The following is a 15,368-nucleotide window of genomic DNA, read 5'->3' as shown; positions in this document are numbered from 1 at the left end:
ACAAAATACTACACGAATTTCTCCCTTAATTGTTTATTTAATGGACCACAGAAATCACTTCTCATTTCGTAAAACGTTTCTTTTATAATAGATATTCTTGTTTTGATTTCTTTATTATATATTATGTTACTGTTCATTTCACATTCTAGGTGCCAAAAGTTATCAACTTGTTTCACCAACTCATCACAAATTTCACTTTTATCTTCCTTGCTTGCCTTGTAAAACCTTGGCCTTTTTCACATTTACCTTTATTCCATATTCCACACAGCTGGCGTTCAGTTCTTTTAATGTATTGTTAATTTTTTTTCATTTTCATTTATTAACATCGTATGATCACCAATCGTATCCCTTTGAGTATTCTTGCTCCTATTTCGAAATTAAAGGACGCTGATAACCACGCCGTTCAGCCCCCGTACACCCAAAAAGTATCACCCAAATCATTTTTAGCATATTTTTATTGTGTCGTATAGTGAGTGAAAAATACAGTAATAAATGATGTCGCCGACCTGATAATAAGGTAGGGGACGTCAAACGAATCAAATTTTTCAAATAACCATAGAGTGGAAATGCGCCGACGTTGAGCTGCGGCCATAAAACTGCAGCCTATTAGCGGCGAATCCGAGGAAGTGTGTGCTTTTAAACTAACTTCCCCAAGCCAGTACCTGCCACTATTAGGCAAAATATCCATGCCTGGTTACGTTATACGTTACGACACTTGCAGGGTAGAGTTTGTCTATTAAGTGAACTAGGTTAAAACTATCGTAATGCCTAGATTTGTTAAGATAATAAGATGATAAACTGTGCTGCACACATTCTGTTAGGCACTACCAAATACGTTTGCTTATCGGGCAAACTTCGACACTGTACTACCTGACTGGCTTTTTTTTTTTAAAAAAATGCCGTAGATCCACAACATGGCACTTCCGACCTATGGTTGTTTGGAACATTGGCTCGGTTCGACGTCCCCAACTTTGCTTTGACCTAGGATTGTTTTTCTCTACAGAATCATTGCTAAAATTTGGTGGACGAACATGGATTCATCGATTCCCGATCTTTCTAGGATCGTATTCTGCCTCTTAACATGGCTTCCTACTTCACTTTTCGTTTTGTGTATGTGAAATGTAAAAGCTGTATCGCAGATCGGATTTCATGGTAAACTGCAAGTCGCTGTACAAACGACAGGATGAAGCGATTTTCAGGTAGAAAGAGCGCAAGGTCATAACACCTCAAATAGGACGAAGTCCTGTGGTGTCCATACCAAACGCATTTCAGTTGACTGATTTACATAAGAAATCAGAGGGAATGTTCGTTATTTTTACTGGAATCAACGAAATCATAATATGTTACTATAGCGCAAGGGTACTTTTTGTGAAATTTTTACTGACTCCCAGAGTACTGTTGGAATTGTTTCAATGACTGCCTCATCATCCCAAAATGTACCAACAAAAGGTCGACCAATAGTAAGCACATCTGAATTTTCATCCGTTTTCCTCCATGTTAGTTTCCTGCTCACGATATTGATATATTACTAGATCAACAATTAATTTTTAAAGATTTGGAAGCATAAGTGCGTTTCGTGCTAACCTTGTACCTGTAAATTTTTTCATGATTTTAGTACTTCTTCTCAGTTTCTATGCATTCGTGTCTTACAGGCAGATAATTGTAGCCCTGTGTTAAACATATCTTCAGATGATACAAATAGCGTTACTATAAGAATTGAAACAGGATGCGTTATATTGTATTCCGCCTCACTAGACAAGAAAAAGAAAGCAACAGCACAATTAGTGTGATATGCAACTATACGAGTACTATGCAGTTCATTAATGTGTCGGTGGTGATTATATTCTGCACTTTGCAGGTGCTCGATTTGGCGCTGTATTACTTCACGCGTTAGTGAAGGAAGAGGGTAGTAACGAAGTGAATCTCCCGTCTCCGGTACTCACGCTTCAAGAATGTCTCCCAGCTGCTCCGACCTGTCATCCTTCAGAGGCTCGTACAGGTCATCCACTGTAAGATCGTGTGAGTAGCCCTCTCGGAACAAAGGGATTGTCCACCTGCAACAAAATAATAATAACATATTATACAGTTACTGCAGATTTTCTTTATCAGTCTCATTCACAGCTGTAAGAGGTAATAAAAGGTCTTGGAAATGAAGTCCAAAGAGAGCAGGATTTAAAAAAAAAATTAGAAAGGAGAAATAACGTTACCCGTTCTACAGATTTGGACGGGGATTTGTACAAGTGTTACTGTGCATTGGTTTTTGTCGTTTTCATTCCGATCAGGATTGTTAATGTTCTTAATGTTTACGCCTCTGGCTTCAAGAATGGTAGACATGTCTATCAGATCATTGTCATTACTTTTCAGTTTGTTTCCTCTTTAGTACAACAAAATTATGCCGAACAAAATTCTGCTTATTTAACAAGTGGGTACATATTTCGACCGTAAGGGTGCAGGAAGATCAATGAAAATTTATGTTTGTATTGTCCTGGTTCATCTCAGCACTAAGCCGTAATAAAACTGTAACATATTATTTCCTGGTCGCTCCAATGTCCTCGTCCTCTTCGCCATTCTAGACGCCACACCCGGTTTCCGGTGTCTGCGTGATGGGATAACTTCTCCAGCCTGGAAATGATCAACCAAGTTCTTTCGGCCAGTGTGGAGCGCTTTGAAAGAAATCGCGGTTGCAGTGGCCGTGGGCGGGCGCGGAATTCTGCGCAATCTTCCAGTTTTTCTCGGCGACTGTTGTGATTTGGTGAGCGTGCGCGAGCTCGGTAGGGGGAGACTGCATAGCAGACCGTGGAGTCTTGAGTTAGCTGGGGGTGTTGCTCGATAAAAGGGATGGACTTGGTGCTTGGTAGGGTGTAATTGAAGCCTATAAATCCCATTTGTTTCTGTGGAAATTTGGCCGAGGTGTTTTTGTGCGACTTCTTCCTCTATTGACAGTGACCTGTTTTGTTATTGTGGAAATCACAAGCGAAAGTTGTTCGGAGCCTACTGACAGTAGTGTAGAAAATGTTTGTGGTCAACGTTTGGTTCCAATGGCTCTGAGCACTATGGGACTCAACTGCTGTGGTCATCAGTCCCCTAGAACTTATAACTACTTAAACCTAACTAACCTAAGGACATCACACACATCCATGCCCGAGGCAGGATTCGAACCTGCGACCGTAACGGTCGTGCGGTTCCAGACTGTAGCGCCTTTAACCGCTCGGTCACTCCGGCCGGCGGTCAACATTTCCAGCCCAGTTTTCGATCGGGGAATTTGTATTAGAATTGTTAGATTACTGCACGGCTCTTTTCATTGACTCTGGAGAAGCGAGATGTCTCGCGGATCAAAGTGAAGCTAGCGACCGTCATTGAGAATGATGTAATAGTCTAGCGCTGCTGATGATTGATCTGGGTCTGCTAATAATCGTGTCCGAGTAAATTTGCGGAGCAGTAAGTCTCGTAATTAGTCTCACACGCTCCACGTTTCTAAGAATGCAAGGATTCTAGCTGCAGTCGCGGGTTCACTTCCCCGACATCTACGGAAGCTTCAGTTGTGAGACGGAAGGACCATTTCAAAACAAACTGAAAAGACATCACATGGCATACTACAATACATGTAAAATTCAGCCACTGACAGTTAGTGCAAATCATTAGAGCAGTGTTTTTATAGTCATTTATTTTCGTATTGCGTAAACGATACACTAATGAAGTGCGATATCCACTGCAGATCTAGAATAGTCCGAATCATTAACAATACTTTTAATAATGAAATCATTGCAACACGTTGTGACATTCAATCAAGTAACAGGTAAGAGCTCGAGGGCAAAATTTATGTTTTAATATATAACTTGAAAACAGGCAACACATTCTGTTTATGATAACAGATTTCTGCATTAAAATGCTACAGCTACATTTCCCACAGAATACTAAAAGAGACTGAGATAAATGTTAACGACTTTGATAACTTCTACATCTAGATCTGCATGACTACTCTGCATTTCACAATCAAAAGCCTGACAGACAGTTCATCGAACCGCTTTCGCACTATTTATCTACCGTTCCATTCTTGAATAGCAAGGAGAAAAAACGAACGCCTAAATCTATTCGTGCGAACTCTCTCTTATTTTATTACGATATTCAACTCCCCCTATATAGGTTGACGTAGACAAAATATTGTCGCATTCCGAGGAAGAAATTGATGGTTAAAATTCCGTGAAAAGATCTCGCCTCAACGAAAAATCCTTTGTTTTAATGATTCCAATGTCATCTCGCTTATTACACGTCTGAGGGTCTCCCCTATTTCCCCATAATACAAAACGAACTCCCTTCTTTGAACTTTTTTGATGTCTTCATCTTCTAAGGGTTGTGGCAGTCCTTGGTTCGCCTTCCCCATAGTATGATCTACGTGATCCTTCCAACTTAATTCGCCAGTATAACTAGTGTAGCCGCGCGGGATTAGCCGAGCGGTCTTGGGCGCTGCAGTCCTTGACTGTGCGGCTGGTCCCGGCGGAGGCTCGAGTCCTCTCACGGGCATGGGTGTGTGTGTGTTTGTCCTTAGGATAATTTAGGTTAAGTAGTCTGTAAGCTTAGGGACTGATGACCTTAGTAGTTAAGTCCCATAAGATTTCACACACAATTGGTTTTAATCTTCTGATGGCTTTACAAGACAGTAAGCGACAGTATCATTTGCAAACAATCAAATCTAAGAGGGGCGCTTAGATTGCCTTATAAATTGTCTATGTAGATTTGGAAACGCAGAGGACCTAAAACAGTTCGTTAGGGAACACATCACTTATATTTAGTCGATGGTTTCCAGTCAATTATTAGGAACTGTGGTGTTTTTGACAGAAAATCACGAATACAGTCCCACAACATGGACGATACTTTGCAGATTGATTAGAATTCCCTTGTGAAGAATAGTATCAAAAGTGTTCTGGAAATCTAGAAATATGGAATCAATTTGAGACTGAAGCGGCGAGAGAAAATTTGTGCCAACGCCGCGAATGGAACCCGGGTCTCCTGCTTCGGTATATGTATACATAAAAGCACTTATGTACGACACCAGTGAAACCTCTGAATTGTGTGATTTCATTTGAATAAGTACCTGGACCTGGGTTTCAGGCTGGGTCTCCCATTTACGTTCGATGCTGAGGTGCTATTCCAGAACATGGAGAGCCTCGGAAATACTATTCTTCTGTAAGGGGGAATTTAAAATAAACTGAGGCGCCAGTGAGAATTTCGATCGAGGGGAGGAGTGCCAAGTCAATCCGAGCGGGAGTGTTAATGAGTGTGCGAAGATGGCTTGCTGGCTAACGCACCTGCCTAGAAAGCAGGAGAGCCGGATTCGACTCCCGGCCCAGGTACAAATTTTCACTCGTCGCTTCAGTCTGTACTTACATAAAATCATATCTGTTTGAGACCAGGAAAGTGTCGGAAATTGACTTCTCATCTGAGCGGTAAGGTTTACTTCTACTATACTGCACAATTTATTATTGGAGACCGCGAGATCAGTAATTAAAATAGTAATTCTTACCTCAGTGTAAACACATAACTCCCTGAACGCAGTGCAAAAATACACTGTCGGCCAGAGGCAAGACTTAAACCCTAATCCCCACACGCCTCAGTCGCTCACGTAGGCCCGGAGCCACACCGACTCGAATACTTGACTTGGGTTGGGATGATCTGGTGCGACAAAGCGATAGGCTCCACCGCTGCACGTTCAAAAATGGTTCAAATGGCTCTGAGCACTATGGGACTTAACTGCTGAGGTCATCAGTCCCCTAGAACTACTTAAACCTAACTAACCTAAGGACAGCACACACATCCATGCCCGAGGCAGGATACGAACCTGCGACCGTAGGTGTCACGCGGTTCCAGACTGTAGCGCCTAGAACCGCTCGGCCAACCCGGCCGGCCCGCTGCACGTGCGGGAAGGTACATCATCATGTTCAGCATGTGTCATTCCCTTTTGGGATATTTCCCGGCATTTGCGGCTCCATATCTCTTATAACAAAGTATTTATCTCAGCGTCATTTACGTCGCTTTGAGGGCTTTTTAAACGTTAATTACAGTCGCCCTGTTTACTGATGTTTACATAAGACACCGCGTTTGTGATACATTTCTCTGGTTGCAGTTTTCACTTGTAAGACACCCCCTTATTCATTTGCGTTTTTGTAAATACAAGAGCTGTTCCGAAATCTCTTGCACCATCGTAGCACTCGTCGGTGGCCATTACAATGGAGCCATTTTCTTGCACTTTGTTCTCACAAACTGACTAGCAACAGATAGAATGAGGGACGCAGCACCCGTCTGGAACATAATAAGCACGCAAGAAAAGCAAACGGGAAGTCGCCTGCAGGACTTGGTCGCTGACTGCAAGAGGAGGCTTCTGGTCGAAGCCACGCGTCCGAGATTAATGTTATTTACTCGGGGCGGCTGTAAGCCGGTCAGCAGGAACCACTTTCAGCAGCCGCCAAACAGCGGACAAAGGGGCGATGACGCCCTGTGTTCGACTGCCCGCGCAGCCTTCAGACACACAACGTGCGCAGCCGGCCTACAGGCGAGCAGGCGCCTGCCGGGGTGACGCCCACAGCAGGGATGGACACCGCTATTGTAGCTCCGAATAACAGGTACTTTTTATTGTTTGCTAATAAACGAGCAAAAAACCGAGATATCAATTAGCCACAGCAGCAGTGCTAAAATTTTTCGTTTTCAAATAAACCTTGTTTAAAAAAGGTGTAGTTTCTATTCATAATATTTGCATTGGTTTGAAATACTGTTTTATTATAGAAAATGAGAAAAGTGATCAGCGCTATTTTAACAACAGTGCCAACAGAAACGAGCTGCAAACACTTGGCATAAGAATTGGTACGGCTTTGCTGAGACAATAACGCCCCTGTCGCCGTGTGTCGTTGCTTAAGGTACGTGTGTTCGTGCAGTGTGCAAAATTTGTCCCGACCTGGTCTACAAGGTACTTCCTCGCTGTCGTCGGACACCTGTTGTACTGCAGGATGGCACCAACCCTAGTCTGGAAATATTTTTACAGAGTGACGTAGCAAACAAGCACATTGCTTCACTTACTTTAAGAAACTAAAGATTTGTCTGCTAATAGTGTAACAGTAACAGAGGAAGGAATTTATGATACCAGTAATAAAAGAAAAGAACAATTCAGTACGGTGGGCTACACAATAAAAATAAAAATTAGTTCTCTGCCCTCTGCGTCTAATAATATGCCTTTATCTGTTTGTAGCCCTTGAAAACGGAAAAAGTAATACAAAACCTACAGTTCTTCCATCTCAAATTTCACTCTTTAGCACGCACTATTCGTAATGATCAAATAGTATTATGATCCCCGTTTACATCATAATTTTTGTGCAGAGTTTCAAAAAATTAGAACCAACAGTACCGATAGCAGAATACTGGTGATTTTTTGTGGTATTCTACCATTTATCACTTTTAGAGAAAAGCAGCGAAGAGTGGAGAGACTAAGTTTTCTTTTATTTGCCTATTAAATTGAGTGATTATATGTATCTTGAAACTGAGACAGCCAAACTTTTTCAGTCTTTATTCAATTTCTGCGTTTATTACAGGAAATAATAAGAACAAAAAACCGAAAATCAGTTGTTTCAGAAACAGTTATTATGAGCGGCTTAAACAGTCTGGTTAAAATGGCGTGGAAAAAACCTGTATAACAGGGAACTGGTTGTTTCGCGATAACCGTCATCCCCAAGTTGCAGCAGGATGAAGCAGTTCGGACGCGCAGTAAAAAGATACTGTTAACTCCTATGAACCGATAGAAAAATAGGGAATCAGCACCGATTACTGATGGCTGCAGACTGTTGTTACCGGAGTAAGATATTACTGTGCAGCCCTCTAGACGGTGTATCACCAATTCGTACCTGCAGCTGACCTTAAGAAGAAGGAGAAGAAAAAGCAAAGGCCTACCTGGTTCCCGGCGGGTGGCAAATAGGTGTGGTAATTCTTTTCGAAAGAGCTGACTATGAGAAAGAAGGCAGACTTCCAGTTATCACATCACATGTAGATCACTATGATCGCCAGAGTAGAGAGTATGTTGACTTATCACTTCCCCATTCGAAGTTCGCGATTATTAACATATTGCACACTTGTTACGAAAGTGGCACACCTCAAAATTCTACAGATGTGATGTGTTTACTATGACAGAGCTACAGAATCCATACTTGACGTGTCATCGAAAGCGAGTTTCTATTACAAGATACTGTGACGGCAGCTGATCACGCTACTTGTGTGGAGTAGGAACGTCCTCATAACCACAAAGGCTTAGCTTTAATAGTTGAGCAGTGAATCCTATAGCGGCGGATCATTGTTAAGAAGTGCAAAACTGTATTAGTTGGAGTTGTGTCGGTTTTTGAAGTGAAGGTAAATAAATGCAGCTTGATAATTCTTCTTTGTGTCACTTTAATTGGTCAAGATAAGCTTAAAACGGGTAAATAATTGGGGTATGCCGGTTCTGACGAATAATTATTTCGAGTTCAGCCGGTTTTAATGAATACATTGTGCAAAATGAAGAGACACACAATAGTTGCTTAATCCACAATCTTTTATTGTGTACACGACCGGTTTCTAGGTGTAAATTTTAATGGTGAAAGTATTGTGTTACACAACAGTGGAAGGGGATCTGAAACGAAATTAAGTAAGTTGAAATGAAATGAAAAGTCGTATGGCTAGGGCCTCCCGTCGGGTAGACCGGTTGCCTGGTACAAGTCTTTTGAGTTGACGCCACTCCGGCGACTTGCGGCTCGATGAGGATGAGGTGATGAGGACAACACAACATCCAGTCCCTGAGCGGAGAAAATCTCCGACCCAGCCGGGAATCGAACCCGGGCCCCGCAGTATAGCATTCCGTCGTGCTGACCACTCAGCTATCGAGGCAGACTTAAATAAGTTAAAAGAGATAGCAGGTCCTCCTCACCCCAATGTTGTCATGGAATCAAAGGTCTCTTGTCAAAAGGATAAAATAGACTGTAACAGTATTATCGATGTTACCTATAATGATCTCATCTTACTTCATTGTCTGTTTTTACTTAATGTGATTTCTGTATAATTATGCTCTTTGATGTAGCATTATATAGATGTTTTATTGATGATTTATGACAATTTATATAATTGCAATTAATCTATGGACGTAATGTCAAAAGTAATGTTGTGGAAGAATGATAACGTTATACTTTACCGATTCATGTATACGGAAAGTAGGTTTGTAATCATGTAATACTTATAGGGAAGTCCCTCCGCAAAGGAACTCGCTAGGTTGGAATAGTAAAGGTGGAACTGGCGATCAAACTGCAAAGGTCCTTTTCGACATGACTCAATTGGTGGCCAGCAGGCTATGAGTCCGCATCTGTCGAAGAGGCGAGAAGAACTTGGTTCAAATGGCTCTGAGCACTATGGGACTTAACATCTGTGGTCATCAGTTCCCTAGAACTTAGAACTACTTAAACCTAACTAACCTAAGGACATCACACACATCCATACCCGATGCAGGATTCGAACTGTAGCGCCTAGAACCGCTCGGTCACTCCGGCCGGCCGCGAGGAGAACAGCAAGATTATATACTACAGCTTCGGATGAGGAAATAATGCGGCTTATTATTCATTACATACTCTGGTTAGCTCTGTGCTACGAAAATCCTACGATAAGAAGAGAATTCTCAGAGCTTGTTGCACAGGAAGAGCCGTGGATACTTTTACAGCCTGTTTAGAATAGCACAGGAGATCGACGCTGCCACCACCTTCATCTCAATTTATCAGTTGAGTTCTGTATCATTGGATAGGCCAGCTATGTGGTTTGGTTTTCAATAAAAATTTTGTGTTCTCTAAACCGTTAGTTATTTACCAAGACAGGATCCTATCTCAATCCGAGTATCCTATTTTACTGAACTGAATAGCAATTTTTTCCTTAACAGAAGGTAACAAACTTTGTGGACTTGTAAAGTACATCATTATTTAGTGAGTGTAGGTTTGGAAATACTTCACGTTGTTTTCATAAACTGACAATTGAAGTATTCAGTTTAATGATTCTTTTTATTGAAATAATAGTGTTTAAAGTTTCATGTGTTATGTACTTAACAGTGTTTCCCAAATTACGTTATGCCTAAACTGTTCAGCCACATTCTGAATCTACCGATAGATTAGTTTCTGGGTGCCCATGTTAATTGTTGAGGCAAATGTTAATGTCATATTACAATAACAGCAATCAAGATTAAGCAAGTGGTTACAATTATTCAAATTATATTAGATTCAGGTGTCACATACTCCGTTAGAGCTAAGGCAGTGAATATTCCTTGAGAATACAAATAATAATCCGTACATAAGATACAAGTACTTCATAACTATTTCAGTAGTAGTAACTGACAACTGAACCTCCTGTCCATAGTAATAGCGCTCTACCATTAGTAATCATTTACCTATAATTATCATTATCTTTCTACAATAATGTACACACAGTAAGTGTTATTGAGAGCCAGTTGTTTCCTAAACATATTAGTACTTCTTCTGTGTAGTTCAAGTCAATTCAGTGGTACATTACTTGCTAAATTGTTCTACTGTCTTGTATCTTATTAGCAAACAGGAGTTTACTATCATGTAAAATCAACTCACATAGCTAATCTTATGAACCATGATAGTAATGGGTGCAACTTTGGCTAATTAGGCTGGTGAGTTTCTTTTCACGTAATCACAGTTTAATAAATTACTAACAGAACCATGGTTCCATGCCCGTTTACCGTGCTACTACTTTCTTTCAATACAAATCTTTAGGGAAACAAAATTAGTTCAGTACCTCTGGATTGCACACAGTCATGGTTACAAAAATTATTTCACAGGAATAACATTATCGCCATAGTACTAACATAACAGCAGCCCGTAGTATCAAACATGACTTTTCTCGTTGCAGGACTAGTAGTTCCGTTAAGTGGAAGAGACCTAGAAAAACCCGAAAGAACGGCCAACACGACTGGCCACCAAAAGTCACAGAAATCTTGAAACATGTAAAATGCAACAAAAAGGGAGGGAAGGAAATCACATATTGCGTGGAATTATTTACACAAATTCCATACAAATCGTTCTCCGTGCTGCGAGACCGGGAACACAAACAGGAAAACTGCAGTAGTAAATACCAACCGTGAGTACTGAGCAGCACATGACCCATTGCGCAGACGCAATATGAAACAAGTATGTGATTAGTGGACAGTTTAAACTGTGAAAAGCAGAAAGCAATAGCAGAAACGAGACGGAACCATCACAACATTAAGAGGGAACAGATCCTGTACATTTAAAAAAAAAGTGAGAGAGAGAGGAAAATATTGTGTTACATGTTACATGGACACCTTAAGCTCCCTGGATAATATCATAATTAGCTAAAATATTTTTGTGATACAGGACAGTGTGATCATTAAATGTATCGAGAGGATGGGAATGAAGATTTCCCAAGATTTCAGTTTCCTCCAGGACATGTCCTTTCATGTTGGAATGTGAATATAACGTAATATATTTCCTTTTTTTAATGTACTGGTCCTCTTCCCTCTTAATGTTGTAATTGTTCCGTGGATACACGATATGTCCGGGCACTATTAGTTCCTTTAGCACGCGGAAGGGCATGTACCTTAAGAATGTAGAGCACATCAAATTTATAACTTACTCCGATGAGGATACAGTACAGTTGTAGAATGGAGAACGTCGGTACGGCAACAACCATCGAGAGTGCATATGACCTATCATTCCAATAAAAAGCCAATAAAAACTTTACAGAAGCTCTCATTCTGGAAACATCCCCCAGGCTGTGGCTAAGCCATGTCTCCGCAATATCCTTTCTTTCAGGAGTGCTAGTTCTGCATGGTTCGCAGGAGAGCTTCTGTAAAGTCTGGAAGGTAGGAGACGAGATACTGGCAGAAGTAAAGCTGTGAGTACCGGGCGTGAGTCGTGCTTCGGTAGCTCAGATGGTAGAGCACCTGCCCGCGAAAGGCAAAGGTCCCGAGTTCGAGTCTCGGTCGGGCACACAGTTTTAATCTGCCAGGAAGTTTCGTCCTTAGGTTAGTTAGGTGTAAGTAGTTCTTCGTTGTAGGGGACTGACGACCTCAGGTGTTAAGTCCCATAGTGCTCAGAGCCATTTGAACCATTTTTGAACATTCGTGGTAGTTAACTTCTACGGACATGGGTAGATAACTGAAAAAAAATCGGGCTTCGAACACTGGACGCTAACGTGAGAGACAGCTACTCTAGCCATTTTCTCGCCAGTTGGGATGAGCTCGTTGTACAGTAAGTCGAAAACTTTGAGGATCGTTTTCTAATAATTGGTCCAGTAGCTACAGATAAGCCGAAACATGTGTTTATTATTTTAGCACCTCTTCTACTGAGCTAAGTTTCTGGTAAATCGCGTTATGGCACTAGCCATGTTCACCTCGTCAGTCCTAGGTAGAGCAAATGTCGGGCTCCTATTTGCTGGCAGGGTAAAGGGTAACTGCAACTGCGTGTGACATGAGCCCTTACAGTACATTTGTACTGACTGCAATGGACTATCTTTCTAATTTTTCGTGTCCACATCAGGTCGCGCTAACACTGCGCTAACAGCGTAGACAGGAAACCGCATCCGTGAATGGAATGGGAAGAAAGCCAAACGCATCTATAATAAAAAGTACCCTTCGCCAGGCACCTTGGGGTTATTTCCAGGATACAGACATAGACGATTCCCATCACAAGTTACCAGAAATTGAAATGAATATTGCAGCATTTAGTTACGTTTCTCTTAAGTTCCAACACCCTCCTGGATCTTCGTCAGCTATTAATCAAAATTCAAATGGTTCAAATGGCTCTGAGCACTATGGGACTTAACATCTGTGGTCATTAGTCACCTAGAACTTAGAACTACTTAAACCTAACTAACCTAAGGACATCACACACATCCATGCCCAAGGGAGGATTCGAACCTGCGACCGTAGCAGTCGCGCGGTTCCGGACTGAGCGCCTAGAACCGCTAGACCTCCGCGGCCGGTAGCTATTAATCCCTAGCAGTACTACGACGACATTTTTATTCTCCTGCTATGAGCTATGAATAATAGATCTCCATCTCACCTCGGAATCCTTTCCATTAATGTCGAATATTAGCTTAAAATTGATCTGTACTTGTTTAAAAACGCTAAAACTCATCAAAGTGCTCACATGTCGCGTGCTCTGAAAGTACGTGGTATGAGTAGTAAAAACAGATGTAACAAAGGTTTCCATAACTTTTGAATACATGAATCAGTGAATGAATATTTCTAATTCTGACTAAATCTGAGATGGATCTACTAAAATGAACCTCTCTATAAAATCTCTTTTAAATTATATATTTTTAAAAATAATGGCACCAATTACCTTACTGATCACTTCTAACTGGAAATGCTGCAAATAAACCCAACAAGACTAGTTCGTAAATTTTTCACTTTATTTCAGTTACTAGCGTTTCACTTGCCATATAACGTTACTTTGAGTAACTTATCAGTGTAATCTCACTTGCCAGTTTAGTCTAATCATGTGTGTTCCTTGTATTATTACATTTATTTGAGATGTTACACTTATTTGGAACAATATTATCTTGTTAAGTTATATTTTTGAAACGTGTCACCGAAATTTACTGCGTTTTGCTCAAGTGTGTTTTTCTTCTGTGAACAATTGTTGTAATTTTCCACGTAGTTCATTAACTCATTATGTCATGCATTTTATCAAAGCTAAATTGTTTTTACTTCACACTTTTATTGAAATAATTCTTCTGAGTATAGTCTTATATTTGACGTTGACAGCTGCCATCTTCGACACCCAAATGACTCTTTGGACATTCATACGTATTTATCCTTGTGCATGATGGTGGCCTAACAGCCGAGAAACAGATATTTATACAATAAATATTGTAGAATATCATAAAGCCTGCTCATGCGCAGAGCCCTAACTTGCGAGACAGGGTGGTGCACGAGACCCAGACGGAACCGCGCGGCGGGCTATGGGCTGGTATTTTTATACATGGGATAGCACGAGTATCATTTTTAAATGATTTCCCATGCTCTTTTAGGCAGTACAGGGCTGGTCTCCACATTCCACCTGAGAGAGTACGATACACAGTCAGTTAAAACGCGATAATGCGTAGAGCGAAGTTTCCTCGATTCACAGACAGATGGCGCACACGAGCCTCCCTCAGGTGCCATCAGGAAGGGAATTGGGCTGCAAAGTTAACTAGCGAAATAAATTTACAAAATCTTGAAACAGGGAATCCCGTACTAGACGGGGTGTTAGAAAGAGAGAAAGTAAAATATTACACATGTTTTGTTTCTTATTCGTTCACAATCTACAAAATATTCAACTGTGAATCACAGGAACAGTCAATTGATATCGCTGTGTTAATTAGCAGCACTTTTTTTAGCCTTGAACTCTTGATATACTATGAGAGAGCTTACTTGTCAGCCCACATGGAAACTGAGTGTTGACTTGTCATAAAAGTGAGAGTTGCAGGATGGAAAGTAAGATGTCTGCAATAACATGTGATGATGCAGATAGTCTTCAGCAGAGGCTAGGCTCTCTAGAGCTCATCTTAAACGTTTCAATAGCAACGCGTGATGCTGCAGTGTAAGTTTCGCCCCTTTCTCCGATAATCGAAAAAGCACTCTGACGCATCTGTTTCACAGCCTCTTAATAGCACAGCTGATGTAAATATTTGACAGCGACGTGAAACAGACTCACAAACACAGACCGGGACGACGCCTGTTTCTCATAAAGCAGTCTGCAATTGGCGGGAAGAGGGCCAGACGCCATTTTTTGTGTGCCCATTTCCGCAACATCCCTGATTGAGAAACGCTGTTGAAATGTTTAATCCTTCGCCAGGATCAAGTGCGTCTAACTATTACTAGCAAACTCCTCTGACGGTATTTCGTACACATGACGCACACTGATGGAGGGCAAAAGTATGGATAAACTTAGTACTAGCAACGTTATTTTTCGGAGGTTAGTGCCGCTGGAAGAACTTTCCTTCGTATGTTTTCCTTTGTGAAGATGTCAGGTACTCTCTATAATGTTTTTTTAACTGTAACGTGGAGCCACCAAGTGATGGGGCACAGCGGTATTGTACTGGAAAAGTTGGTGTTGACAGTTGTTTATATCACCGTTCAAATGGCTCTGAGCACTATGGGACTTAACTTCTGAGGTCATCAGTCCCCTAGAACTTAGAACTACTTAAACCTAACTAACCTAAGGACATCACACACATCCATGCCCGAGGCAGGATTCGAACCTGCGACCGTAGCGATCGCGCGGTTCCAGACTGTAGCGCCCAGAACCGCTCGGCCACCCCGGCCGGCTTATATCGCCGTCCGGCCATCT

The 15,368-nt window shown here is 41.4% G+C and overlaps 1 protein-coding gene across 1 annotated transcript in view; it reads right to left on the bottom strand.

The window, feature by feature from the left end:
* Positions 1 to 15,368, bottom strand: part of LOC126162586 (ATP-binding cassette sub-family C member 4-like) — a 234,797-nt gene that overhangs the window by 120,948 nt on the left and 98,481 nt on the right. Inside the window, exon 2 of the mRNA XM_049919186.1 lies at positions 1,944 to 2,054. Within this exon, the coding sequence (XP_049775143.1) occupies positions 1,944 to 2,054 (111 nt within the window). The remainder of the gene's footprint in view (positions 1 to 1,943; positions 2,055 to 15,368) is intronic.

Source organism: Schistocerca cancellata, chromosome 2, assembly GCF_023864275.1.
Source record: "Schistocerca cancellata isolate TAMUIC-IGC-003103 chromosome 2, iqSchCanc2.1, whole genome shotgun sequence".
Classification (NCBI taxonomy): Eukaryota; Metazoa; Arthropoda; class Insecta; order Orthoptera; family Acrididae; genus Schistocerca; species Schistocerca cancellata.
This window is presented reverse-complemented; position numbering and strand designations above follow the sequence as displayed.